General features: G+C 35.7%; 1 protein-coding gene across 3 annotated transcripts in view; it reads right to left on the reverse strand.

Moving 5' to 3' along the window:
• Nucleotides 1-26,958, reverse strand: part of LOC102697668 (EGF-like repeat and discoidin I-like domain-containing protein 3) — a 261,705-nt gene that overhangs the window by 106,058 nt on the left and 128,689 nt on the right. For all 3 annotated transcript variants that reach the window (XM_015360994.2, XM_015360984.2, XM_006626513.3), the window contains one exon: nt 20,495-20,608. In XM_015360994.2, the coding sequence (XP_015216480.1) occupies nt 20,495-20,608 (114 nt within the window). The remainder of the gene's footprint in view (nt 1-20,494; nt 20,609-26,958) is intronic.

Below are 26,958 nucleotides of genomic sequence, written 5' to 3' on the forward strand. Positions count from 1 at the left end.
GGAAATAATAATTCCAGTAATAACAAGCCTGATTACAGAGCTGTTGGAAGAAATTATTATATATGAAACAGGATCCAAGGTGGAAGTGGTATGGTTCATTGTCAAAACGTGTTCAGTAACCTTCTTCACGGAGACCACCCTAAAACTGCCCCTAGGCAATGTTTGTGAACTGCTTCAATAATTACAAAGGTATACATGTTTTGGGGGGGCTGCAAATGCTGTTCAGAAAATATACTGTATCAGTACAGTACTTATTCTTAGTAGACTGATCCTCTACTTAGGCACAATTTAATTTGCAATCAGCTCTACCATCCTCTTCCTTACTAAGACCTCATGAGAAATTTAGCTGCTCAAAGCAATATTTATTTTGTATTGTATTACACTTTATCAGACAATCTGTATTGTTTTGGTATGGCTGTCCAAAAACCAGTAGCTGTCATATTAAGCAGACAACTAAAAGACATTGGGTGGTCTGTCCTACTTCAGAATTCGAGTATATTCTCTACAACACTGCAGAAGCCTTTCACATTGAAAAATCATTTTCTCCTCCTGAAATGTCAGCCCTGAAGCCAGCCACAGATTAGGAGCCATGACCACAACACTGGTTCTGCTTCTCCCAAAAGGCCACCGTCTGTCCATTTAAAATAAAAAGAATGTTCTGTAGAAATTCATATTGTATTTTTAGATTTCTCTGAAAGACACGACTGTTAAAGAGAAATACTCTTTATTCACCTCTAGTAAAAGGAATGGTTCACCATTTTTCGCAGTAATGCAACCAGAAAAAAAACAGGGGATATTAAAAAAGTTTGACAATAGGATTGTGCATATGCCTCATTCACAGCTATTGGAAATTGTCCCCTAATGAAAGCCATGGCTTTCTTTTTTTATCATTTTGTAAAAGTAAACAGTGACATTATACCTATTTTTGGAAGCAGAATGTTTTTCGTGCAACAATTTTCAAACAACAGATGTGCTGTCTGGCACTGCTGAAATTGTAAATTTTCTGAAAGCAGTGACAGTTACAGTATGCATGCAAATAATCCAGAATGTTTTTGTAATCTCTCTGAGACAACCTCTCACCCTTCTGGTTTCAAGCATTGACTTTAAAGCAGCACTGCTAAAAAGATTGTGTTTCTCCAGCCATATTAACGAAGCAAATGGAGATTTTCCAAATAATATATTTTTTTGTGTATTATTTCAGTATATCATAAAAATGGAGAATTGTGGGTTGTGGGATACTCAACTGAAATTAGCAGTGAGGACCAAGAGACAGCAACAATTTGCTGTCTCCTTGGAACTATAATGACTGCTATTATCAGAGTTTAAAGGTTTCTGGTAGGCAATGATCCGTTTGCTGTTTTTCACATGTGCACAAATGATACTGGTATAAGCAGCACACTTAGCAATCAGAACACATTTAGACAACCTTCTGAAGAACAGGAATAATTCAGACTTTCTCAGGAATCCAGCATCTTTAGGCAAAGGTGCACTGCTACAAAGATTAATCTGACAAATCACAATACTGTATATCCTAATCCACAAAATGTGGAGAAAAAGGCTTCAGCTTTCTTGCCACTGGAAACATTTCCATGGCAATGACTTTTTGTAGTAGTCTTTGAGTCTTTTAGTCATGAACAGAGAAGATTATAAGAGCTCCTGATACAAGTATTCAAAATACACAAAGGCACAGTCAAAGTCAAAACAGTGATGTTCTTCAGAATGAACACAGAAACACAAACCTTAGTGGAAACTATGTGCATTTATAGGAACAGGAGGCACTTCTTTACCCAAATTGTTGCTGAGGTATGGAACAAGCTCCCCAGTCATGTGTTTCAAGCCAATACCATGGCTTCGTAGAAGAAAAACTGGATGAGATCCTTGGATCAATAAGCGATTAACTACCACATGGGTAAAGAAGGGCCAAATGACCTCCTCTCATTTGTAAACTTTCTTATATTCTCATAAATGAGTTATCACCCATTTATCTGAAGTTCTGGAGAGGAACCCCAATCACGTCATTACTTCACGTCACCTACAGTAAACCCTGGTATCAGTGTCCGCATTCCCGCATTCCCTACCTTGAGATTCTAATGACCTTATACCTACAGTACCGCCAAGGTCTCCTTCCCTTAGATGAGCAGATTGAACCATATAAAAATTAAAACTAAATATAAGGTTTTTCTTTTGACTTAATTGTCCAAACAACTGGTGTCTCCAAAATCTCCAAAACTGTGGTGGATTAAAACAAACAAACAAATGTACACATACTGTATTGAAACATCTTAATGTTAATATCATTAATTGAAATTACATATTTTTCACACTTTTGACACTTTAATTTTTATAACAATCCAGGACTTGTTATACACTTTTTAATACTGCGATCCAAACTCTGTCAGAAATTATATGCTTTGAACTTTATGTACTGTATGACTTCTTCACTATCAAAATTTGTATTCCGATGACATTAAATTCTTTAAGTGAGAACTCACAGATAAGCTTTATACAGTATTTCCATTTCACTGATAGTGTTTCATTGGCAATAAAGACATAAGATTAATAAATTAGTTAACAGTGTACACATTTACTAAAACATTACTGAGAAATAGCATTCTTCAGCCTTCTCTGGATTTCTCTTGATTACCGAGTCATCCAAATTGTCAGAGAATGTTTATTTTTCTTTTTAGTAGACAAACACACTAGATTTTTAATTGTTTGTTCATGTGTATGGAATTTGAACTCAGATGAACATGAAAGCTTCCAAATTCCAACCTTATTTTGAGACTACATATATTCTTTTTTGTAAAATGTTTACAAATCAAAACAACATCCAGAGATCTGAACTGGCCTGTATGGTTTAAATAAACTGAGGAAGCAGTTTCTTAAAAGATGCAAATGAATAACATTAAGCTCATGGCAGTGAAGAATTTGGTGAAGACGAGATGGAATGCATTTTGATGATAAAGACTCAGAGCAAGGTTTATTTCAAGTTGACTATATGAATGCTGACATTTACAAAACTACTATACCTTGGAGAATGTCCTTACTTTAATATGGAATTAATCTGTCACTGTTCTTTTTGTGTATTCTTTGTTTTCCTACTGAAATATATAGAAACTCATAAGGCAAACTACTAACACACTCTTCAAACCTCAGCTGTCAAAGTTGTAAAGCTTTAGTTCTTGTGACATACATACATTATAAGCCATAATAATAGTTTTTATTAATGTCTGCCAAGGTTAAGCGGTCACATACTAGTATAGAAATCAGAAAAAGTATATTTTTTCTCATCTTGTAAATGTAAATGTATGTAAATTGAAAAAAATGCCTAAACCTAAAATATTAAATACAGCATTGATTTTAGTTATTTTTCAAGCTATTTCACAATTTCTAAAACAATATTTGTTTGTGTATGTTTGTATGTATTTTTGAAGGATGTCTTAAAAACTTCTTCTTTTAAAGTTTTATTATTTTCTTTAAAATATATATACACCATAGTAGAAGGATAATATATTATATTTGCATTTGCATTGTTCACAGAAAATGAGTCAGAGCTCTGCTATGGACATTGTAGGATCTGCTAGAGAGAAGATGAAGACCGACCAAGTTAAGACAATTCTAGGAAGGGGCGTGTCAACCTCCCCCCTAAGCCCTTTGGGCATGACTCCTGATCCGCTCCAACACTGGGATCTCAGACAGCAGCCAGGGCACCTGGGTGTACAGTATGTACTCTATATGTAACTGGGGGGAGAAAGGGAGGTGTAATAGGCCTACTGTACAGGTAAGAAAATCAGCTATTTGTACCACTGTAGGGGGAGTAAGCCACTTAAGAGAAGATATATGGAACAAATGAGGACCATAAGCTTAAGTTAATTTAATTGATTATTGCTACTGGTGTGGGAATTTATCAATCAATAGGAATACAGAAGACAGAAAGGAAAATCCTCATACATGGCATTTTGTGACCTGAGATGTAGTTATTAACATTAACAAACTGCAGTAAATCCCGCCAACCTGAAAAATAGTCCAGTTTAGGGGAAATGAAAGATATTTGCTCAGATAATACAGACAGCAAAAGAAAACTGAGTTGAGTCATGCATGTTGAATCATATTTTTATCATTTGGAACCCATCTGGGCCCTGCGTTTTTCTCAACTTATCTCAACTTATTTTCCTGAGTGCAGAATTCTCACCTATGAGGATGATGTATTCTCTTTAATGAGCCTCCATCAAATTCAGTCAATGCAAGGTAACAGATGTGTGCAGTGTCTGCAAAATGACCTCACAGCATATATCATCCTGATGACAAGTGACATCACTAATGGATTATGAGCACTAAAATGACAGCTAAATCTATCTCACAGGGCTCAATGATTAACACAAATAAATTAGAACCACACTGAACTGAAATCGTCCCAGCCTATATATCATAAGTGCATGATTATGCGTGATATGCATGGTATGAACTAAGGTATGGTAAGACTAAAAACAGTCATTGAAATAGAAACTAAGAATATGACAGAATATTTGTGACCCAAGAGCATTACAGCATTGATTCAGCATTCCTACTGAAAGCATCAATTATTATAAATTAATATTATGTTACTGCAACATAATTTCACTGCTACGTTTATACTGAACTCAATAAAATGCACAGCAATTACATTATTTGAAAACTGGGAAGTGCAATAATTAACTACCATGAGCTATGGGTTGCAATACACAGTGGTTGGTGTTCTGCACTTGTAACTGGAAGGTTGTGGATCAGATGAGATAGTGCTGATGTATCTTTGAGCAATGTTATTTAGTGTACGCAAATTGTTCCAGTAAAATACCCAGCTATAGAAATGGGTGCATATTTAAAGTAAAAATAAACGTAAACAGCATCAGACAAATACATTCACAATTAGGTAAACAGCTTCACCAAAGTTGAAATACTAACTACCAATATATTGCCTCAAAAGCATGGATCTGAAAACACAAAACCTGCCGGAAGTGAAAAGAATGAATATTTTGATTTAGAGCAACCATGTAAATTTAATCTTTACATTTTCTCCTTTCATGAAAGTATAACAGCACTGCATTCATGGAATCTGATAGTCACAGTCGCAGAACCAGCACAGCCCATGGTACTAATATTGTCCTTTGACACTCTCTCTGCCCTTTCAAGCACCATTCCCAAGCTCATGAAGCAAACAGGTCACAGTTTTCCGTACAGTACCATATAGCCACACCAAACAGAACACAGAATACGAGTGGCATATTTGATTTAGCTCTCCAAACACAAATCCAAATTACCTTTCACGAAAAGAAGTAGCATGTACACTATGGTTAATGGAATGTGGAACGAACATCTTTCCAGTTCGCCACAAAACTGCTGCGTTTGTGTAAATCAAAGTGGTGAGTTGCAAACATTCTTTTAGGTTCTGCCTATTTCTATACAGCTAAGGAGAGCAACACAGAAGCATAACAGTTAGCATTTCTTCTTCACAGCTCTTAGGTTCAGAGCTTGATACAGGACTTGTACCTCAGAGTTTACATGCTTCTGGCATGTCTATGTGCAATTTCTCACAACGCTCTGGCTTTTTATAGTTCTTTTTAAATTATTGGCCGCTTTCAAACTCGGGAGTTCAAGTAGACCAGTTAAGTACATAATGACTGCAGTTAGCTGATTAAGGGCTCAAGTGTAATGTGGTGTAATTAACAAATCATGGGTTCAGGTGTAATCCAATTCTGGATTTGTCTTTTAACGCTCATTTTGGGGGTGCAGTGGCTCAAATAATTCAGCAAGGGTATCTAGACCAGGTCACTGGTTGAGTCAAGAAAGGTACACTGCTGCTTTTTTATACTGATCAGTAAGTCAATAGGATTGCCCCTTCCTGATAGGACACTTTCTCAACTAGGGTGGTGTAATTGAGAGGGTCTCCCTTTCCCAAAGGGATCAAAATCACAAGCTCTCCTGCCTGAACTTTTAAGATGATAAGCCTTTCAGCATCAACGTGGTTTGTCATTTACAGTATACTTCAGCAATAATTATTTAGCAGACTGAAAATGTCAAAACAAACTTTAGCATTGATTTAAACAATGGTTCCTTACCAGACAAGCATTAGCATTAATTCCAAATCAAAATAAAATACGTTATGCTAGAAAAACTTGGCAATTAAGTTAATAAGGACAAGTGAGTTTACAGGAACATCAATAAAGTCTAATCAGTGTTTTTTTTAAACCTTTATTGCTGTTTATTTATCCTGTTTGAAAGCTAGCATTCAGGTCTGCATTTTAGAATCTAATATGCTTTAATCTGTGGTAGTGAATTAATTTAGATTTTTAAAATAGCTATGACAGACTCAAATATATAGAAATGACTAGATATGACAACCTTCTGTAGATGTATGTAATTCAGGGAAAGTTAAAAAACAATTTCCATCATATTCAGGCATTTATATTTATTTCCATATAATTAAAGCTATGCAGTTATCATTTTCTCCTCCTGATTGTGTAACAGAATTGCATGCTCACAGTAACTTCTAATATTTAATCTACTGACCAAAGCACAATTCTCCAATGTCACAGGTCACATCATGTTAATTAATAGTAGTAATTAGGTAACACATGAACACATTGTTTACCTCAGTGTTCTGCAGTAGAGATGTGATTACCTTTGATCTGTAGTTAATCCTGTAGTGTTTTTTTTTGTAATTGAATTACAGCTACACATAGATTAGATTTGTCTTTGAAAATGAATTATTTGTGTCGGATTGAGAAAATAAAAAACCTGACAAAAGACACAGAAGTGTAAAATTATCATTTTGTTCCTTTAGTTATCTAAAATAAGTAAAAGAAAAGCAATATCCTCTACAATTTCACATAACAGCCAGAAGATTCAGTGAGGACATTTAAGCTTTTATTACAATCGGTTAAGATTTCACAAGAAATTCAATAAGAGAATGAAACTCTCTATTAAAACAGTAGAAATTAATTACAAAAGTATATATTATGTTGAGCTTCCTAAAAACTGTCAGAATAAATAATCTCATGGAAAACATTGCAATAACAACAAAAAAGAAGACACGCATGAGTCATTTAGTTATTTACACATCTTTGTAGGTTTTGATACAAAATGTAAACAGAAAGGTACTGGATGTTGTTTAAAAATATGAGAAGGAAGAATAAATTAGTCATGTTTATTAGAATCAACATACAGTATAAGGTTGTGATCCCTATGACTGTGTTCCTGAAAGTTTGCTTTGGCCAATCATAAAGCACATTACTCTTTTGCACTTGTTTGCTGAACGAGCTGTAATGATGATATTTTGGTTGGAAAGTCAGACAAGTTATTTTATTCACATTATCTGAATGAGCTGTGTTATTCATTAAAGTATATAGCTGCAGTGTACATATCATGCAGAAATGCATTCCTTCAACACAATGTAGGTCTTCTTTAATTCACAAGATCATCTCCTAAAAAAGTAAATATTTTTACAGCTGAAGAAATTCTCCATTGAGTTTCAATTCCAGTACTGCCCTCATTGTACAGATGCACCCATTCAAAACGAGCGTGGTATGTTGCGGTACAACGTGGTGGGAATATCGCATAAAAACACGTCATAACGTGTCATACCGCATTTTACCGCACGCAAATAGGATTATGTTAATAATATCCAAAAACACCTTGTAAAACCACCAGGTGGAGCTTAAATTCTCATGTACAGAATTTGAGCTTTCACCAGAAAACACTTGGTTTTGAATCACGATGACTGCCGAGGGACAATCTTTATTCAATTAAGAATTTAAGTTGTATACTCTTAAGACTTTTAATTTTAAACTGTGTATTACAGCATGTTAATCATTACACATTAAAAAGTTGGAATATTTTATAAAAGCAAGATTGCTCAGTTGGACAAAAGTACACAACTTACCACCCTTATCATAAATATTTTAATTATGCAGTAATATTTTATCCATCAAAGTCTTTACCGAAGATATTACTAATAATGAATTAATAATGAATGACCTTGGATAAGCTGTAAACTCAAAGAATTACCCTGGTCCACTTTCTTTGTAACCGTCTTTGTAAACGAAAAGACTATTTTTTCATTGACATAAAGTAACACCACAGCATTTCGTTGATCCGATCACGTATTCGTTTCCAATCATACAAAGTAAGTTTTGAGAATCTCTGATCCCCATGCCTTTCACGTGCTCATAAATGATATTAATTTAGGAACATAAACATATTATGTAAACTGTATATGGCTGCTATTGATATGTGTAAGGTTGTTTCACCGATTTCTACATGTCTGTGTCCTTGGCTTGATGGCTTACGTGACTGACTTGTAAGCCTGAGGTCTGGCCTTCAAACCCAGCTACTGCCGTGAGTTTTCTTTTAATAAAAAAACATTTCTTTAAAAAACTAAAATAGCAAATATCATGGACACTATATTGACTTTTTATATTTCTAAATATCACAACATGTTCGAAGCTAAGTAATTTATTAATAACAATGAATAATTTCAAACTGCTACTGATATTATTACTGACAATAAATATTATCAACACTATATTTTTATTACAAACATGTATTCCATACGGCGTACGTGTTACTGAAGCTAAAAGTTTAGCCTTTGTCACTAATTTAACCACTAAATAAAGACGTATAGAAATCCCTACGTTACAAAGGGTATATGGCTGGTATTGGTATTTTAAAGAAAAAATACACTCTAGTATTCCAATTTCTCCCTAGCTTTGACCATGGGCACTTTTCCTCCCTTCATTCTCAAAGTAGAAGAGGCGAACCTTCCAATGAAAGACCGCGGTATGCCACAGTTGCTTGTGGGTAGTTGCGTGCAGTACGGGTTTGTACCATGCATTTTGAAAGGCTGCATCTGTATCAATTCTAAATAAAAACAAAAAGAACATCAAGGATACTATTTCTTTCAAGCATTAACAGTATTAATAGAACAAATAAAGAACTCTTTTTAAAAGTCAGATTTGAGATACAGTGTTGTTTTCAGTTTTAAAATAATAAACAGTTTTGCATGGGTTATCACATTAGGAAAGCTAATTGAGTTTTTTGCTTGATAATCTATTCAACTAAATTATGTTGATGCTGTGGGACCACAGAACACAAAACCAAGAAAGAGCTTCACTTTATTTACTCACCACAGGGATTGTAACAAACAAAACAAATTCTCCCAACAATTGTTTTATAGACTAAAAAGAGACAGTAGACAGAAATACTTTAGATCATTTCAAATATTTGTTACTGTTTTACAGTTCCTTTGCTGGAGTAATACTGAAAAAAAAATAGCTTCCCTTAAAATATCCTTTTTCTCTTTCTTAGCTTTTCAAACATCCCTTTTAACCTGGTTTTGCAATTTATTGTATTATTTTTGGTTAACTAGTTTCTTTTCTTTTTATTCATATTTCATTAAGTGATATATTAAATCTTTTTCTATCTGTTTTGGATTGCTGCTCCTGACCTTTGATTGACCTACATCCCCAGAGTAATCCATTCCAGTCCTACATCCCCAGATGAATCCATTCCAGTGCTTCAAGAAGAATATCCTTAAACTGTTTCCATCCATTCTGTGCCTTATCTTTACCATACCTATCCTGTCCCTGTCCGCTTCTCTTATTCTCTCTCTCATTTCTTCATATTCTGCTTTCCAGACATTTAAGCCTTTGTTTGTGAATCTAACGCCCCTAATGGTTTCTCACCTCTGTTTTTCTTACTTTATGTTGATTGCTTGAAAATACTGGATGAGCATGAATATTCCCTCTGGTAGTCGCTTTGATAAAGTCAGCAGTCGTAGCCTTGTCTACCATTTCAGCACACAGCCAATCTGTGAGCTAATTTACTCACATTTTTAAAGATGCATTCATGATGTCATTATGTAAATCTGTGTTATAACAGATCTCAGAATTTGGTACTCTGTAACATACTGCATTCCTAACTTTATACCCTTTTAAGGTATAAAAAGCCTTATAAAATAATTATAAACCTGACCAATCAAATCTCACAACTAGAGTAGCTTGATTTAGCTTAACTTTCTGTAACTGGAAGCTCTCACTGGTTCATAGTGCTACACCTCCACCTTTTCCATCTTTCTTGACTTATTGAAATTCTGCGTAATCTCTCCATTAGCCATGCTTCAGTGATTCCAGTTACAGTACATCATAATCTACTGCTAATATAGTACAGTACCTTCCATTTTGGTATTTGGTTCTTCAAGCTTTTAAGTAGATTAAGGCAGGAGCACTTAATTACGCTTTTTTATGGGGTTTTCTTTTCCCCTAGGATACTTTTTTTTACTTTCATCACTTGCAGATTTTCTCTTGCAACTGAGAAATGCCTGTTGTCCTAACAAGAACAACTGATCTTCACCTGCCTTTGCTTGAAGCTAGAAGTCTTTGCTGGGATGAGAGCCACTTCAATTCCATAAAGACAGGATACTGATGATACTGTATTCCATGGTCCTTGATCTGTACCTCGCTCCCGAGAATGGTCTCCAACAACCACCAGTTCACTTTATAATGTGATTTTAGTGTTTCTGGTACAGATTGTTGTTGTTTTTCTGTATCTAGTATCTGATGGTGGTGTCCTGGGACCAACAGTACTGCCTTGAGTTTCCATGTCTAAGTTGTCTGTTTTCACACCTTGGAGTGAAGCAAGTTTGTTTGGCAATGTGTGTCTTAGGTGGATGGCAGCTGTACGTTATTTTCTTTAACACCATGAGAACACCTGTCTGCAAGCTTCAAAGTGCTGTTTGCTCTTATGATTTGAGATACAGTGTATATGGTTAGTCTTTAAATTAGTCAGAAATTACTCGGAAACTGTCTGACTAGTAAATACTGTAAAAAAGCCCTACAGTATAAACACGCAATCAGTGCAACAAAAGTGGTTTTTAATGTCTTAAAGTAACTGTTTTGCTATATTACTTATAACTGCTTTGCTACAGTACATTACAATCACTTACCTCCACATTATCTCTGACCTTTCCTATAGTTTCTCCCTCATAGTATTTGTTATACGGTATAAATATATAAGTAAAAATGTGAGTATGCAAGTAAACCTGTGAGCTCAATAATTTAGCAGCATTTACTGTACAGCAGTATTTCTCTACCAAGTTTGTATTTTGGCTATGTGCATATTTTTTCTCATGAGTTTTGGCAGATTCTATCAGGTTCTATTAAGTTGCTGGGTGATTGCAGTTTTCAAGTCTACTCACAGATTTTCAATAATATTCAATTAGAACTTTGACTGGGCCATTCAAAGATATTCCAGTTCTCCTTGTAACTCACTCGAGTATAACTCTGGCTTTGTGCTTTGAATCCCTGTCTTGCTGAAAGTTTCATTTCTGTCAATTTTAGGTGTGGATCAGATTTTGCTCTACTTACCTGTGCTTTGTTACTCCCATTGATGAGAAGCAGGTCCGTAACATTACAGTGCCACCACCACATGCTTTACATAAAGGGAGGTGATGACTGGGTGATGCACTGTAAAGTAAGCACTTGATGTAATCTTTTGAATTAAGCCTAAATATTTTAATTTTGACCACAAAACAAATGTTGGTACATGCTTGTAGTATCACTTACGTAGATGCTTTGTTGAAAACTTCAGGCAATGTGTGTGTGGTTTTTTTTTTTCAGCAATGGCTTCCTTCTTTCCAGTCTGCCACACAGGCCAGCTTTGACTTACAGACATTTTCTTCCACCTTATCCAGAGAACTCTGTAGCTTTTTTAAAGTTGCTGTTGGCCTCACAGTTAGTATCCCTAACCTGACTGCTCACTTTGGAGGGACATGCGGATCTAGGCAGTGTTTGAGTACAGACGGGGTATGATACACGTTCCATTCCCTTGATGTTCGACTTCGTCATGCTCACAGGGATATTCAGTGTGTTTGCATCTTTTTTTTTTTATTTGCTTCTCTTGGTCTGTGACTTTCTACAAATTTAACCCTAAATTGTTTTGAAACCTCCTTAGTCTTTGTTTTTTTTATACTTATAATGTATTTCCTGACTGAAGCACCTGACTGAAGAGATCATTTTGTTTTCTGAAATCAAGGGAACCACCATTTCTGCATGCACTATTGACAAGACTACTCAACTAACCGTGTGGCTTGTTAAAAAAAATTGTGCATCTTAATTAATTTATGTTTGCCACAACAAAGTGTTTGAACACTTATGCAATCATGACATTTACATCTTTCTTTCATATTATTATTTTTTTGTTTTTTTTTGCTTTAAGTGTGCAGAGAAAGGTGATTGCTGTACATAACAAATACTGTTTTTGCTACTTCAAAGTGTCACGGCTACAGGCTTTAAAGAAACAAATTGTGAAAACTGTGTAAAGGTCTGTATTATTGTACAGTAAGCTAATCTTCATAGTAGACAGACGTAAAACTATTTCTCCACACCACACATTCCATTTAAAAAATAAACATTTATCTATGTCAAGTGACTGGAATGTATGTTTGATTCATTATTTTCAGAGCTGTATCATTATGATTTAAGGGCAATGCTAACATTGCTGTAATGCCAACAAACCTCAGTGCTAATCACCTAATGATGTGCAGTCAATTAAATGTCCTGAAGAACATCTTTTCCACATTTAGCCTGGTTGTCTTTTGTTCACGTGAGCTTCTCACAGACATTCCACTCAGCAATGCTTTTAATAGTTTTACTTAACTGATTAAGAGGAGTGCATTATCATAAAAATACAAGACCAAATGTAAATGTATGATGTAGTAATAAGATTATCATGTTGATCATAAATGACTAGCTTTATACACCTTGAATAATCCGTAAACCAAGAAACCATCCCAGAAAGCAAAATTATTTTCTGCATAAATAGCGCACAGTGATTTGCCATTGCATCTCTCAAAATACCTACAAATAACACAATGTACACATGAAAGGCATTCTATCAAGCACTGCTGCATTGGAAAAATGAATTAATTTAAAACAACTGTTAATCACCAACTATAAAAATAATGAAAGCCATAATATAAAGCTGAATGCATCCTGTTTTTTTTCCAAAGTCATAAATCACCGTTTAGATGGATTGCAAACATACTGCATTTAATCAGAAGGATCACTATAATTTTGTAATAGTAATTATGTTGGCTATCAATGTGATCCTTCCAAACGAATTGCTTTTCCTTGCTGTAAGTACTGTATAACATCATACAGTGGCCAACCCCACACAAAATGCTTTTGGTATTTCTTTGTGGCTTTTGCTGGCATTTAAGTTTTTTTCACCAATACAAGTGATCAGTTTAAACATTCAAAGTTTTAATTAAAAAATTTACTTTAAATTGCGTATACAGTACAGTACATCATTTTTACAATTAACTAAATAGTACATCATTGGAAGGAGGCAAATACTCATGTTTTACATATGGCAAGGCTATGTACATTATCCAGTATCTGCGAGCAGATAAGGCAGGTATAATAATCTTATGACAGCAGTGTACAGTATGAATTAACAACATGATAAAGTGAGCCACCTGCTTTGAAATTGAGATTGTCGCCCACTAGCTATAGGTTAATTACCAGCCAAGGGACTGAACTATAAGGTCCAGAAGATGGGGGAGGAGAAAGCTTTGACTTTCTATTAGAAGCAAATAATTGCATGCTGTCCTGATATGGGTCACGCCCTTTTTAAATCAGTTCATGTAATTTCAACTCCATACATATGGATGAAGTCACATTAAAGAAGAAGTATTTTCAAAGCAAGAGCAAAGAAAAACATATAATTTCCTTTCAGCAACATTATGGGATTTAAGCGACGTGAGCAGTAGTACATTATTTTCTCATTTCCAGCTTGTCAGAATATTTTTTCTGCATCATTTCGTGGATTTCAATTACCTTTGTGGGGGTTTATGTGGTTGTAGACGGCATCCTCTGCTTAGTGTTTGACAAATTAAAGGTCTTAATTCAACATGTGTGGTGCAGTATTCCCTGTAGAATTAATGATACCACTGACAGGAATGGCAGATATGGGCTGCAGCAGTCACAGTATGTAACATAGGGGCAAGGAGCTAGATTAAACATGAAAGTAGAGAGTCAGTAAGTGAAAACCATAGCCTACTAATTTAAATAGATGTGTATGGTTTGTACTGAGCAGCAGACAGTGAAATGTGCAGCGAGCTATTGTTTTTATTTTGTCTGGTTTACTTCACCATTAAGATGACCTACTGCTGATATTTTAATTTGACTGCAAGAATGGAAACTATAAACAGTCTGCCACAAGATAGAGAAGCTGCAAGTGAAGTGTGAGAGAGGGGAAATGAAATGAAAAAAATACAGATAAGGTATCAAATGATACAGAGTTAGTTATGAAATACATGGATAGAGTTTTTATGATTGCATCTTGGCACTACAGTACATGTATTACGTCATGTTATGTCAATGTTTTTATACTCTCAACACACTAGAGTTTCACATAAAACTTTGGCTACAGCTTAGAATGCAATTATGTGAAACACATATATACACCAAAAAGGTCTATGACCTAATGACAAAATAAAAAATATATCCTGCCTAAAACTCAAACTCTGATTGGAAAAAAAAATGACAGGTTGTGTCAATACAACCTCCTAGCTGAAGAGTCTGTGTATTATTACTTGGATTATTACCATACAAATAACCAATATAATATGAATGAAGACTAATACACAATAATATTCTTTGGAGGATGATCACAAATTATAAAAAGAAACCTTTCGTGTTATCGCTGAATTGCCTCTGTCAGACACACTGAATAGCTTTCAGTGCAAGCTTGAAAAACAGAGGCTTCTTAATGACGATCATACTGTAGCTCATGGATTCAGAAGCCCTTCACCCCCAACTAGCACACATGGAGATCTCACTTTGCTCCTCTCCTCTTCCACCTCCTCTGATTATAAAAGAATGGGAAGTTCAAAAGCTCTTTCCAAGGCAGGACTGCAGGAAAGCTGACCTAACCTAGTCTCCCTTGCTACATTGAAGCATTGTGGAAAGCAGTGAGCCCTGGTGATCACTGATACATTTAATCAGTGTAAGATTCCTGCCTGCTTTAAATCCTCCATTATTGTCCCTGTACTAAAGGACAAAATAGCTTGTCTTAATGACTATAAACCAGTTGTTCTTAATTCCATTATAATGGGTGATATTGCCAGCAGCCATATCACCCTGCAACTCACAACTGGCAGCCCACTGAAGCTAAGCAGATGTGAGCCTGGTCAGTACCTGGATGGGAGACCTGGGAAAAAACTAAGGTTGCTGCTGGAAGAGGCGTTAGTGGGGTCAGCAGGGGGCGCTCACCCTGCGGTCCATGTGGGTCCTAATGCCCCACTATAGTGACGGGGACACTATACTGTAAACAGGTGCTGTCCTTCGGATGAGATGTAAAACCGAGGTCCTGACTCTCTGTGGTCATTAAAAATCCCAGGGCATTTCTCGGCGTCCTGGCCAAATTTCCCATTGGCCTTTACCACTCATTGCCTCCTAATAATTCCCCTCTATGAATTGGCTACATTACTCTGCTCTCCTCCCCACTGTGATTTGCTGTGTGGTGAGCGTTCTGGCGCACTATGGCTGCCGTTGCATCATCCAGGTGGGGCTGCACATTGGTGGTGGTGGAGGGGAGCCCCCTTTACCTGTAAAGCGCTTTGAGTGGATTGTCCAGAAAAGCGCTATATAAGTGTAAGCAATTATTAATTATTATAATAATTAATAATTATAGTTATTATTATGAATTAAGATTTTCAAATATATGGGATTGAACCCAGGGCCGCAGTCCTGTTAGGCAGCAATACTTACCACTGCTTTTCACCGTGCTGCTGTTTAATAATTAAATCATACAAATGTATGCACAGTTGTGCTAAGACATCATGCATTTTTCAATGCTGTACTCTTCTCTCTCCATGCCTTCCTGTCTACATGCAGAACTAAATGTTCAGATAACGTTCTAAGGGGCGGCACATTGGCACATGTTGGAACTGCTGCTCTAGTGTGAAAATTGGCTCTAGTGTCAGTGTTTGCATGTATGTGTCTGCCCTGTGATGTACTGGTGTCTCCTCTAGGGTGTATTCTGCCTTGAACCTGTTGCTTGCCAGTATAGGCTTCGGTTCCCCCATATGTGTCAATTAGATTTGGATTATAAATGTGATGGACTGCTTCTTATAAAACTTCTTTGTTCATATATAGGGGACCTTGAATTGTTGTGATCATGTTTTTTTTTAGGATTTTTATTGATGTGAAGTCAAGATTATAAACTTGGTTTCTTCTCAACCACACACAATTATATTAATAACAGCCAATACTGTTATAATAGTAGAAAACATTAGCCAAGGTCTTGAGAACATACAACATGCAAATATTTCAGCTGCTGATTGAATCTAAAATGTCTAAGAGTTTTGCTTAGAAATATACAGTATGTATTCATTTTTCAAGGTTTCAATAGGTACCCTTTTGAACAGCAGCGAAAGTAAAATACCCTATTCCAGCTGCAAAAAAAATAAGTTAGGCACTTCTTTGAAGTGAGGTGCCATTTATTATTAAGTGCCTTTAAGAAATTCAGCATTAACTAAGAATTATTCAAAATGCTTTTAAATAATCCTAAACCTTGTTATAAATGTTGTTACTGCCTTCAAGGTAAAAGCTTATATGTGCATTCATTATGAGCCAAGATTACTTAGTTCTGTAAAGCTATTACAAATCCTGAGTGCTGTGGTGAGGACAATCAACTTCAATTCCACAGTCTTATTTTAGATGTAAATTACCTCAGAGTTTAACAAAAATGTCATCAATCAATTCAGGACAAGTTAATATAAAACATTCTACAATTAAAATAGTTATTAGAAATTTCATGTGAAGTACAAATTAAGAACTGAATAGATTTGGAGGACACTAGCCCAGAAAGTAAAAAAAATATTGATCAATATTTTGGGTACAGGTATATCATGTCTGATTGGACCTTGGATTTCAACCACCATATCAGAAGCATCTCTGACCGTATGGACCACACAACCTTATGTACTGAAACTGCTAAACTAAAGGAATGGTTTCATGCTGGAAGGAGTTTGATTTCCCTCAAGTCCTGCAGAATACAACTATAGTCTCATTTTATACTATGGGGCTCAAAGATTTAAGCCTTTAGACTATGTTGCTATCTCCAGAAACAAAGAACTTAGACAGCTTGCAGGTGAATTTTAGGCCTGTCACATACCAAAACCAATATTTGGACACTTCACACCAGCCAAAATGAACTGAAATTAAGCCACAGTTGACATTTTATCTCAGGTATGTATATCTAGGTATGAAAGCTCTATCTAAAAATGTTTGGAACAGAATTATGTAACTTATCCATTATCACTTCTAGTTTTTTCTGGAAAAATTTGCAGAAACTGGAGTCTATCCCACAAATTTAGGGCAAAAAGCATGGCACCCTGGACTGGACACCAGGCAATTGCAGGCATACCAACACGCACAAGGAATTTAGACTGATGAATCCAGGCAGTATAACTTTGGAAGGCAGCACGAAACCAGAACACCTGAGAAAACCAAGGCAAACACATTACCCCAATTATAAATTAAGGCCAGAGCCCATGCCACCCATATGTAATATTATTGTGTTCATGCACAATGAAGCATGAATGAAGGAAAGCATATAACACAAAGTTTCCCTAATTGTATAATGAAATCTGCTTAGAAACATCAAAATACATCACACTGTAATCTTAATCTTTAATTGAACTATTAATCTTGGTCTGTGATGACAATCATAAATGAACTGGATTATAAGAAACAACAAAAAATATTCTGTGGTTTAAAAACCTTTTCTTGTTTGTGTGCAAACATACTTCCTTATAAATGACATGCAACATATAACAAACCATATAATAGATGACTTCTGAGAATAAGATAAATATAATCTTGGTAAACACTGTAATGGACACACAGTATGTATGGATTAAAGCAATGTAAAGCTCTAAAATTTAAAATACTAGCTCACCCACTCCCCCATAGTCCAGAAATTAGGGATTATGAAATTCAATTATGATGAGAGAAATATTGGGGTAAGTTTGTACTGTTTATGGGAATACCAAGGGACTAATCTGAGGGAATTTATGCACTATTTAATTTGCCTTGAACAGAAATTTGCTGATGAACTTTCAATGTGTTGATCAGAGTTTCACAAGCCGAACTGCTTGCACGAGAGTGTGATAACTATCGGTGGAAATAGTATTTAGTGGAGTTTCTCTGACCACGTCTCAAGGGTCACAGGCGCCTAATTGAACTGCCAGCATGAAATTCAATATAATGAACTTTTTGTTGTATACAGCAATTACAATCAAATTTGAGACAGTGGAAAATGGCAGCACAATCAGTTTTGAGAATTCCTTCATCTCCCAGTGACAGCTGTCTTGTTCTGAAGGAACATTGCTGAATGGTCGATACTGAGCAGTTCATGAAGATTGATGCGCAAATTAATTTGTTTATAAAATGTTTACTTGCCTTTTTTCAGGTGCAAGCCAAGGCTGTAACAATGGAGCACTTTAAAGAGTAAAAAATAGAACTTGTGTGTAACTGCCATTCAGCATGAATAACAAAATATCTGTGTAATTGCTTTCCTTTGCCCTCATGGTATTTTATCTCTGTATTGCAAAAATAAGGAATCGCCTGGTATTCTAAGCTTCTGTAGACAAGAGTTTTGTGTTAATCTGGCTTTTAACTCATCACATTAAAATGGTGAGATGTTAGAATTTTGGAATTTTTATTGACTGTTGAAATTTGACCCTAAGTGAATCATGCATTTCTTTAAGTCCGTCATAATTTTCACAGATGTCCTCCGCTTCTCTTACAGGATATCGGGATCTCCTGTGTAATTTCAAACTCTGGCGCCCTCTGTCTTTTTAATCATGTGCGAATCGGGCATGTTTGCTAGAACTGACACGATATTAACAGCCTTAATCTGAAATCTACTTTTCTGTGAAGTGAAAACATGCAAAAATGAAAAAAACTGGGGGCTTACCTGAAACATCTAAACATCTTAATACCAATATCATTAATACAGCACTCTCTTTCAAAACAGAAGGTTCATTAAAATAAAAGCATTTATTTTCAACAGTTGCCACACAGCAGTTTGAGTAATCATTCTTAGGTTTTGCGGTTTCTTTTATTATTAAAAATTTAATATTATTATTTATTGTGAATGTTTTAGGGAAAGTTTAGGGAAAACAGCTTGTCTTATTTCTTACTGGCTCATTTTTGACAAATAATGCACAAAACTACATCTCCTGCTAAAACATACAATATTTATTTGCTTCCATAGTCTATGTCTGTGAGATTACTGAATTGCTTCCGCTTTTAACAAATTCCAAGGACCTCCTTAATTTTAGTTCTATCTGAATTCTTCTTATATCTAGATGTCTGCACTATCGGAAGCAAAATTAAATAATTTATGTTACCTTAACATTTTATTATTTTTGATAATAAGCACATAAGGTCACAAATGAAATCAAGCCATTGATCAAAGTTTCTCTGGACTGATTTCAGAGCAACAACGTCCTTTTTCGATGGTAGTCCTATAATGACAGCATGTCATCCCAACTTGAGCATTCACCCCTTATCACTAGTTCTCTGTCCAAAGAAATGCAATACATTGAATGCTTATTGTCTGCAATGTGAGATTTAATCTTTCATAATTTACTTTATCAATAGATAAAATAAAATAGATTTTATAAAATAAAAATACCATGTCATGTACTCTTGTTTACATCTTGGAATATCCTGTCTACAGTAGTTAATTCTATTCATCAAAGACTATGTGTGATAGAATTATAATTATGATAGCTTTCTTATTTGGCTAATTCATTCATCCAAAGTAACTTACAGTACGTACGTATGTACTCGTTCATACAGATGGGTATCTTACTGAAGCATTCTGAGTGAAGTACAGTATGTTACTCAAGGATACAACAGCAGTCTCTCACCTGGGATTTGAACTTACAGCTACCCAGAATTCTAACCACTGCTCCCATATAAACAGTGCTAACTGGAATAGCCATTATAAATGAATGAAAAATACTTATTTCACAGATCAGTATTCAAAAACCTGAAAATGAATGGCATCACCCACGCAGCCCAAATAGCAACTTCAGGCTCATTCAAAAACTCCAGGACCCAAGGACACACATGTCAACATGTGCAAAATTAGTTTACTCATAAATATGTGAGGCGTTTGGCAAGAAACTGCGTAACCATATTATTAAAGCTGATACCCTGAGGTACTCATCAAACACATTTGATGACAATTCTCCTAGCTAGCACATGAGGAGTAGAAGCCAAAGCTGTTGTAATCTGGGACCTTTGTCATAGTCAGATGACAGTAGAAAATCACTTCCTCTCTTGACTAGAAGTTTCAGCTTGCCACTCTGATATGGCGTGAATCTCACTACGGCATCACTTCCAATATGAACAGCAGTAAAAAGGATCAGGATACTCACTATACTGACAGTTCCTTCCCATGAATTCTCCAGGGCATTCACAGGAGTAGTTGGCAACCATGTCTGTGCAAATCCCTCCATTTTTACAGGGATCGTTTTCACATTCATTAACATCTGAAAAGCAAGCAAAAGTTAATTAATTTGTATACAGACAGATGGCTAATTAGAAGAGTTTTTGTACGATTTTTTTGCAAAAAGACTGATCCCCTCTTGATAGAAAAAATAAACTGCATCATGTTTATTCATGTAAGTAATAATTCCTAATTATTATCGGCTTCAAACACTTGCATGGTGATGGCATAGCATTTTGTATATACTGTATGTGTAATCCCAAGCAGAGATACCACTACAGGTGTGATAAGCTTTTGAATATTTGACAAAACTAAACAAATTCATTTGGGTACAATGAATTACAAAAGCACTTCAGATCCTCTTGTGAATCCAAAAATTGATTGCTGAGCAACTAAACTTCACACAACTTGAGGCTCAACACCCAAACTTGGAGCATTTGGAGTAAAATAAACTATTTCACACAAATAATCTTCAGACACTATGACACAAATGGCATTAGCTGTTTTTTTAATAAAAAATATGAGAGCTTGCCATCAGACAGCATGGCATACAAATAAAACACATGATAGAGTATCTATTAAGAAAAAGTTAACACTGTAAACTCTACAGCACTTCTTCTGTTAAAATATTCCTCATATCCTCTGCATATATTAATCAGATACTGTATATTGGTGACTTCCTAATTCACAAGTAACTCTCATCTGTATACAAGTTATATATCTTATATGGATTTCTAAAGACAAATACACCAAACCCCTGATATCTCTTCCAACATTATCGCCACTTGTTAAATCTTCGTACCTGCTCTTGCATGCTGCACCAATATAATTCCTGATAAGACAACTGAAGTTTACAAGACACATTCATAGACGTGTCCTGCAGTCATTTCTTTCTACAAGTCAGCTGCTCCAACACAGACAACAACAACTGGATCCATCCTAGTTCTTGCCAGGAGGCTGTCTACGCATTGGACACCAGGTAGGCAACACGCCTCATGAGATTGCTATTAACTGTTTACTGTCTAAACCTCTAATAATGGAATCTCCCTTTAGCACTGCCTCCTATTTACTGAAGGGAGCAGGCTCCTGGCTATCCTGTGCTCATCAATCCTCCAATTTTCTCCACTCTGTATGTACTGTGGGTCTTCTCAAACAAGGTTCAGAAGTGGGTGGAGTCAGTAATCTCTGAAAATGCCACAGCGAGACATTTCTTTCCCTAAAAGCTCCGTTGTAAGCCCACCATTATTACTTTTTACTCTTCCAGTGCTGCGTGAGAATGTGACACTTGCATTAGCGACTGCAGCTGAGTCCGATTTCGGCTCAGCTATAAGAATTCCTCATGCGGCTGCACGGGTGTTTAGCATGATTTTCACCAAGGGCTCAGGCGTTTTTCTCCACGTTTGCGCAGCGCATTGTTTTTCTTTCTTTCTTTTCCTTCACTCTTTTCTTTTTCTTCACGGATTTCTTTTTTCTTTTTTCTCTCTCTTGGTGTCTGAATAGCATTAGCGGTCGCCTGTCACGCTAATCTCCCACCAGTGTCTCTGCCTATCTCATGGAGACATCGACTCAAACCAGCGTTCACTGCGGCTCCGAGAACCACATTGTTGCACTGCGTACTGTATGATATTTACAGCCTTCCCCGTAACTGCTGCCTATGGTTACTCTGTTTTCTCCTACTCCGACTTCCCTCTCTCTTTCACACCCTCAGCCGGAACCTTGTGTTTCTTTTCTTCTCTTTTCAGTAGGGAATAAACCTTTACTCGTTCATCTTCTCCTACTACACTAAGATCTACACTAAATGTCATTGGAATCACAGAAAGTGAGCTTAACAATGGGAATGAAAATAATGGAAATGTACTGTTCTGGAGAGACAGGAAAGATAGTGTCAGGTGTAGTGTCATATGCTGCATGTATGAATACATATGTAGATTATAATTCAACACCATATATTGGTATTAAGAATTTAGGTGAAAATAAAGAAGTAAGGTTTATGGGAGACTTCAACTTTGCCAACAAAGTTCAACTCAGTCAACAGACTGGAGACAAACCTATAGCAAAGTCAGCAGCAGAAAATGGTAGAAATGGTAGACTTGGGTACTGTTTGCTTTCTTACCCAGTTTTTCTGAGAACCTACAAGGGGAAATTCTTGAACTGATCTTGTCTTTTTTTAACAAACACAGAATAGGGTAATCCGAGGTAAGAGAATCAATTGAGAACTGGGCTGTGAAGTATATTTTAAATCCTTCAGGTTTAGTCGAAAAGAAAAAGCCTACAATTGCTGGAATGCAAACGTTGAAGGAACAAGGCACAATTTAAGATAAGTTTTTCTTATAAAATTATTTTTAAGATGTCTTAATTTATAGTGCTTAAATTAATGTTTGACAGCATATTTTTATTTTTGCATTAACTTAGAGAAGTCAAAGAACAAATACAGCACTTTCATAAATAGTGGGTGTTTGCAGAAAGAAAATTTAAAGGAAAACTTAAATATGTGAGGAAATGAGAACTTTTCTCACAATTTACAGAAAACAACTTTATTTGTGTATGTTTAGTATGTAGTTCACCGTAAACAGATTTATAAAATGTTCTTTTTCAAGGGCATTTATAAAAAATAGAATGTCTTAATGCAGTACCTAAGAAATTGAGGTGAAAAGTACAATCTGAATTCTCATTTTGTCAACTTGGTGATGTTAGGAAATTAAATGCATTTACTGAAATGCCAAACAGCTGGGTCTGTTCTTTGTTTTCTGTGCTAAAAGGCCTAAGACACAGCATCCTGTGTTGACTTAGTAAATATTTAACTAGGCTTTGACAGAAACAGCCCGAGCGTGGTACACCAAGCTGTAATTCTGCCTTTCTAGAAGGTGTCTAAAAATCTTTGCGGACTGGTAATGATTCACATGATTTTCTGGAAAATGTAAGTTTTGCATCGTACAGTTCTTAAATGGGGGGGGGGTGGAAGTGGCCAAAAACCAGAAAAGGTTTAGGTACAATTTCAATTCATTTTGCAGCATTAGTTTTAAAAGGAGATAAAAACCTGTATTGAGAATTAGCCACTGATTTAGCAGACAAGATTAAGAGACAAGAGTTAAAGAAAACAATAAGTGAAATTAGTGATGAAGTTCCATTCATTCTCTGCTTATTTTAATGTTTAGTTTTATGCAGGTGACACTGCAACTGCAGAGCTAGTCTTTTATTTCTGTGTCCTTTTAGGGACTTCTGATTACGTTATTTCTGATTCAGAGGAAGGTTATAAGCAAATATAATTCCCCAGCTTTTCAGGAGCTGAAAAATGTACATTTAAACAAATTATTGTGCCAGTTATTGCTTTTCTTTTAAAAAATGTGGGTCTCATTTGGAGTGGAAATACTGTAAGTTAAACAAGCATTTCAGCCTTAAGGAGGCAAAATCACCATCTGATGTAAAACATACTGTAGCTGCCTGAGGTGCATGAGTATTGTTTGGCTTCTGAGCACTAAACATATTCACACATCAAGACAGAAATATAAAATGGTTTTCTGGCTCAATGATCTGTCCATCAGTTCCTCCCGTAACCTGACAATAAGTACATCCTTAAAATCAATTTAGAGTGTGAGTTTCATATCACTACAGTACACAATCACAACAAATACCTTCAGCATTTGCAGAAAAGTCATTAATGGTCACAAGCAAATTATCCTCAACCTGAGCAATTCAAGATCTGAGATGATTTAACTATGAGCAGATTAATACCGAACGTTATATAACACAACATTACACAACACATATAGTTACAGTTTCATATAATATTTTAAGACATTTGTATTAAATCTATTACAACACAGCCGGGTGCACAGTACAGAGCACATTATTGTGCTCTGGCACCATATGGTGATATGTTCATAGTATATTCATGTATGATGACACAAAATGTTTAAAAAAATTACAGCTGTCACAACCTGGTAGGTTAATTCTGTTAAGCTCAATCACACTTTCCATGAGGCATGGGAGGAAATTGGGCACCATCTTGATCTCAGATGAGCTGCGACAATATTGATGTGAAAAACATTACCTATAATTTAAAGATATTTGGCAATGATACAGACGTACACACAAGCTTAGCCAGTCTGTAATGGAATACTATCCCTTTCTTAATTGAAAAAGAGAAGGCTGGTGACAACAGAAGAAAAAAAATAGAGACAGAAGATGTCACCAGTATGAAATGTTCTGGGAACAATTATAAACAGGACAAAACGTCACAAGAACAAATTGCTGTGGGGAGGAATTGTCACTTGGAAAATTGACGCTGCTGTGAATTGTGGTGGGGAAGAACTGCCACTACGATGAAATGCTGTGGGAAGAAACGATCACCGGGATGAATTGTTATAGGGACAAATTGTTGTGGAGAGAGGAATTGTCACTCGGATGAATTATAGTGGAAACCAATTATCACTAGGATGCATTGTTGCCAGGACAATTAATCAGGGGAGTGAATTATCACTGGGATCAATTGTTGCCAGGACCAATTTTCTGGGATGAATTGTTGTAGGGAAAATTGCCATGGAGCCATTCTGGCCTGCTCTAAAAACATTCTGACATGAACTTCAATAAACATACAGTACTCTGACAATATCACTAGCTGGTCAGCACCATGACACCCCTGTGCAATTATCCCTTATTCCTCCCACCTTAGGAGGCAGCTTCCTATCAAAATCTATCAGACAACCTTAGATCAAGATAAGCCAATCAGTCATGTCACGTTTCTAGCTCTCTCATGTTTTTATGTACTTATGTACTTATGTTCTAAATCTGCAGGTTCTTTTCAGTTCAACTGCTCACACTACAGTATATCAAGTCAAAGGTTGCAGCCTAAACTGGGGTTACAGCACCAGATATGTTATTTGATTTGTGATCATAAACCTTTAAGATGGAATCTTATTTTTAATAACTAGATGGAGGTAAAGCTACTGCAACTAATGGATTTCTTGAACATAACCTTGACCTCTGAAGGCCACATTTCTTATAATGTTAACATTAACATTTCCTTACAAAAGCAGTTAATAACAGTTTTCGCATATTTTGCCAAAGGAAATGGAATATTAAAAATATTATATAAAAAGGTTTTAAAGATATCCACTTCAAAATTGTTGAATGGATTAGAAGGAAGTATCTTTACAAAAGTATTCACCAACACCAATACAAATCATTAATTAGACTTATTTTCAAACTGCTGTACAGTATATACATGGTACAGTACATGTATTTTTTTTAGTGAGGGTGTTTTGCTTTCTCCAGTGAATTCTCACTTATTCTTCACACATCTGGATATTAAATATCTATATCTCTGCAGAAATTCAGATTTCATTTTCCCTTTAAAGCATGACATCTGTCTCCTTAGTATAGCAACAACGTGTGCACAAAATATAATGTCAAAGCTGTCAGCCCTGTTCTAATTATCAACACAGCAGGGCAAACCTGGATACTAGAGAAACATAACATGTCATATTTATAGTTCTGTTTTGCATGCTGATGAATTCAGTTCAATTAAATCAAACAAAAGCTCTTACACTTGTTTGCAAAATGTATTTTGGTCAGATTCATATTTAGATCTGCTTTTAGATCTGTGTGGGACACATCTACAAACACAAAACTGCCCAAAGATAAAAGGTCATGTTCGTACACTGAAATGTGAATGTCATATTGAATAAGAATGGCAATAACAAAAAAGCCTTCATCTGAACACGATCAATGCCTAAACAATAATAACTAGACTGGAAGAAACCTAAAAACTAAAAGAAAACAACTCTAAAAACGTAATTGCATTAATAGGCTGCTTGTTATTGCTTTGATACAAAATGCACTGGGAAGCATTAATAATACTACAAATACCATTAATTCCAACACTTATTGTGTATTTAATACCACTTCTTATGTGTCTAAAGCCACTTGGGTCTTAACCTTCCATTAAATATTCATTAGCCTAAAGTAGAAAATAGTGGCTACACTATTATTGTACTGTCATTGAGTATTATAAGGACTGATCATGCGCACGAAAAAATCAATAGTTCTTTTCTTGCCCACTCTTTCCTGATGATAGAACAGTGAGCAATTTTTGTTTTTAAAAAGGTGGGTTGAAATAAACTGAACACAAATAGAATCAACACTGGGATCATCTTTCAAACAAAATGAAGATGCGAGTCATTTCCATGAAGTGACAGTGAAAAAGGCACTAGTATGCTCATACAGTACATTCCACACCACAGGGATTTGGAGCTGAGAGTGTGCATGAAAAGCACAATTCTGTATATGATACATATAGCTCCCCATTGGATTCCTTTTTCCTATTTTCTGGAAAGAAGAAAAAAAACGAAAATGGAGGAGATACCACATGGCATCTATATATACAGTATATAA

The sequence above is a fragment of the Lepisosteus oculatus genome, chromosome 3, assembly GCF_040954835.1.
Source record: "Lepisosteus oculatus isolate fLepOcu1 chromosome 3, fLepOcu1.hap2, whole genome shotgun sequence".
NCBI classification, from domain to species: Eukaryota; Metazoa; Chordata; class Actinopteri; order Semionotiformes; family Lepisosteidae; genus Lepisosteus; species Lepisosteus oculatus.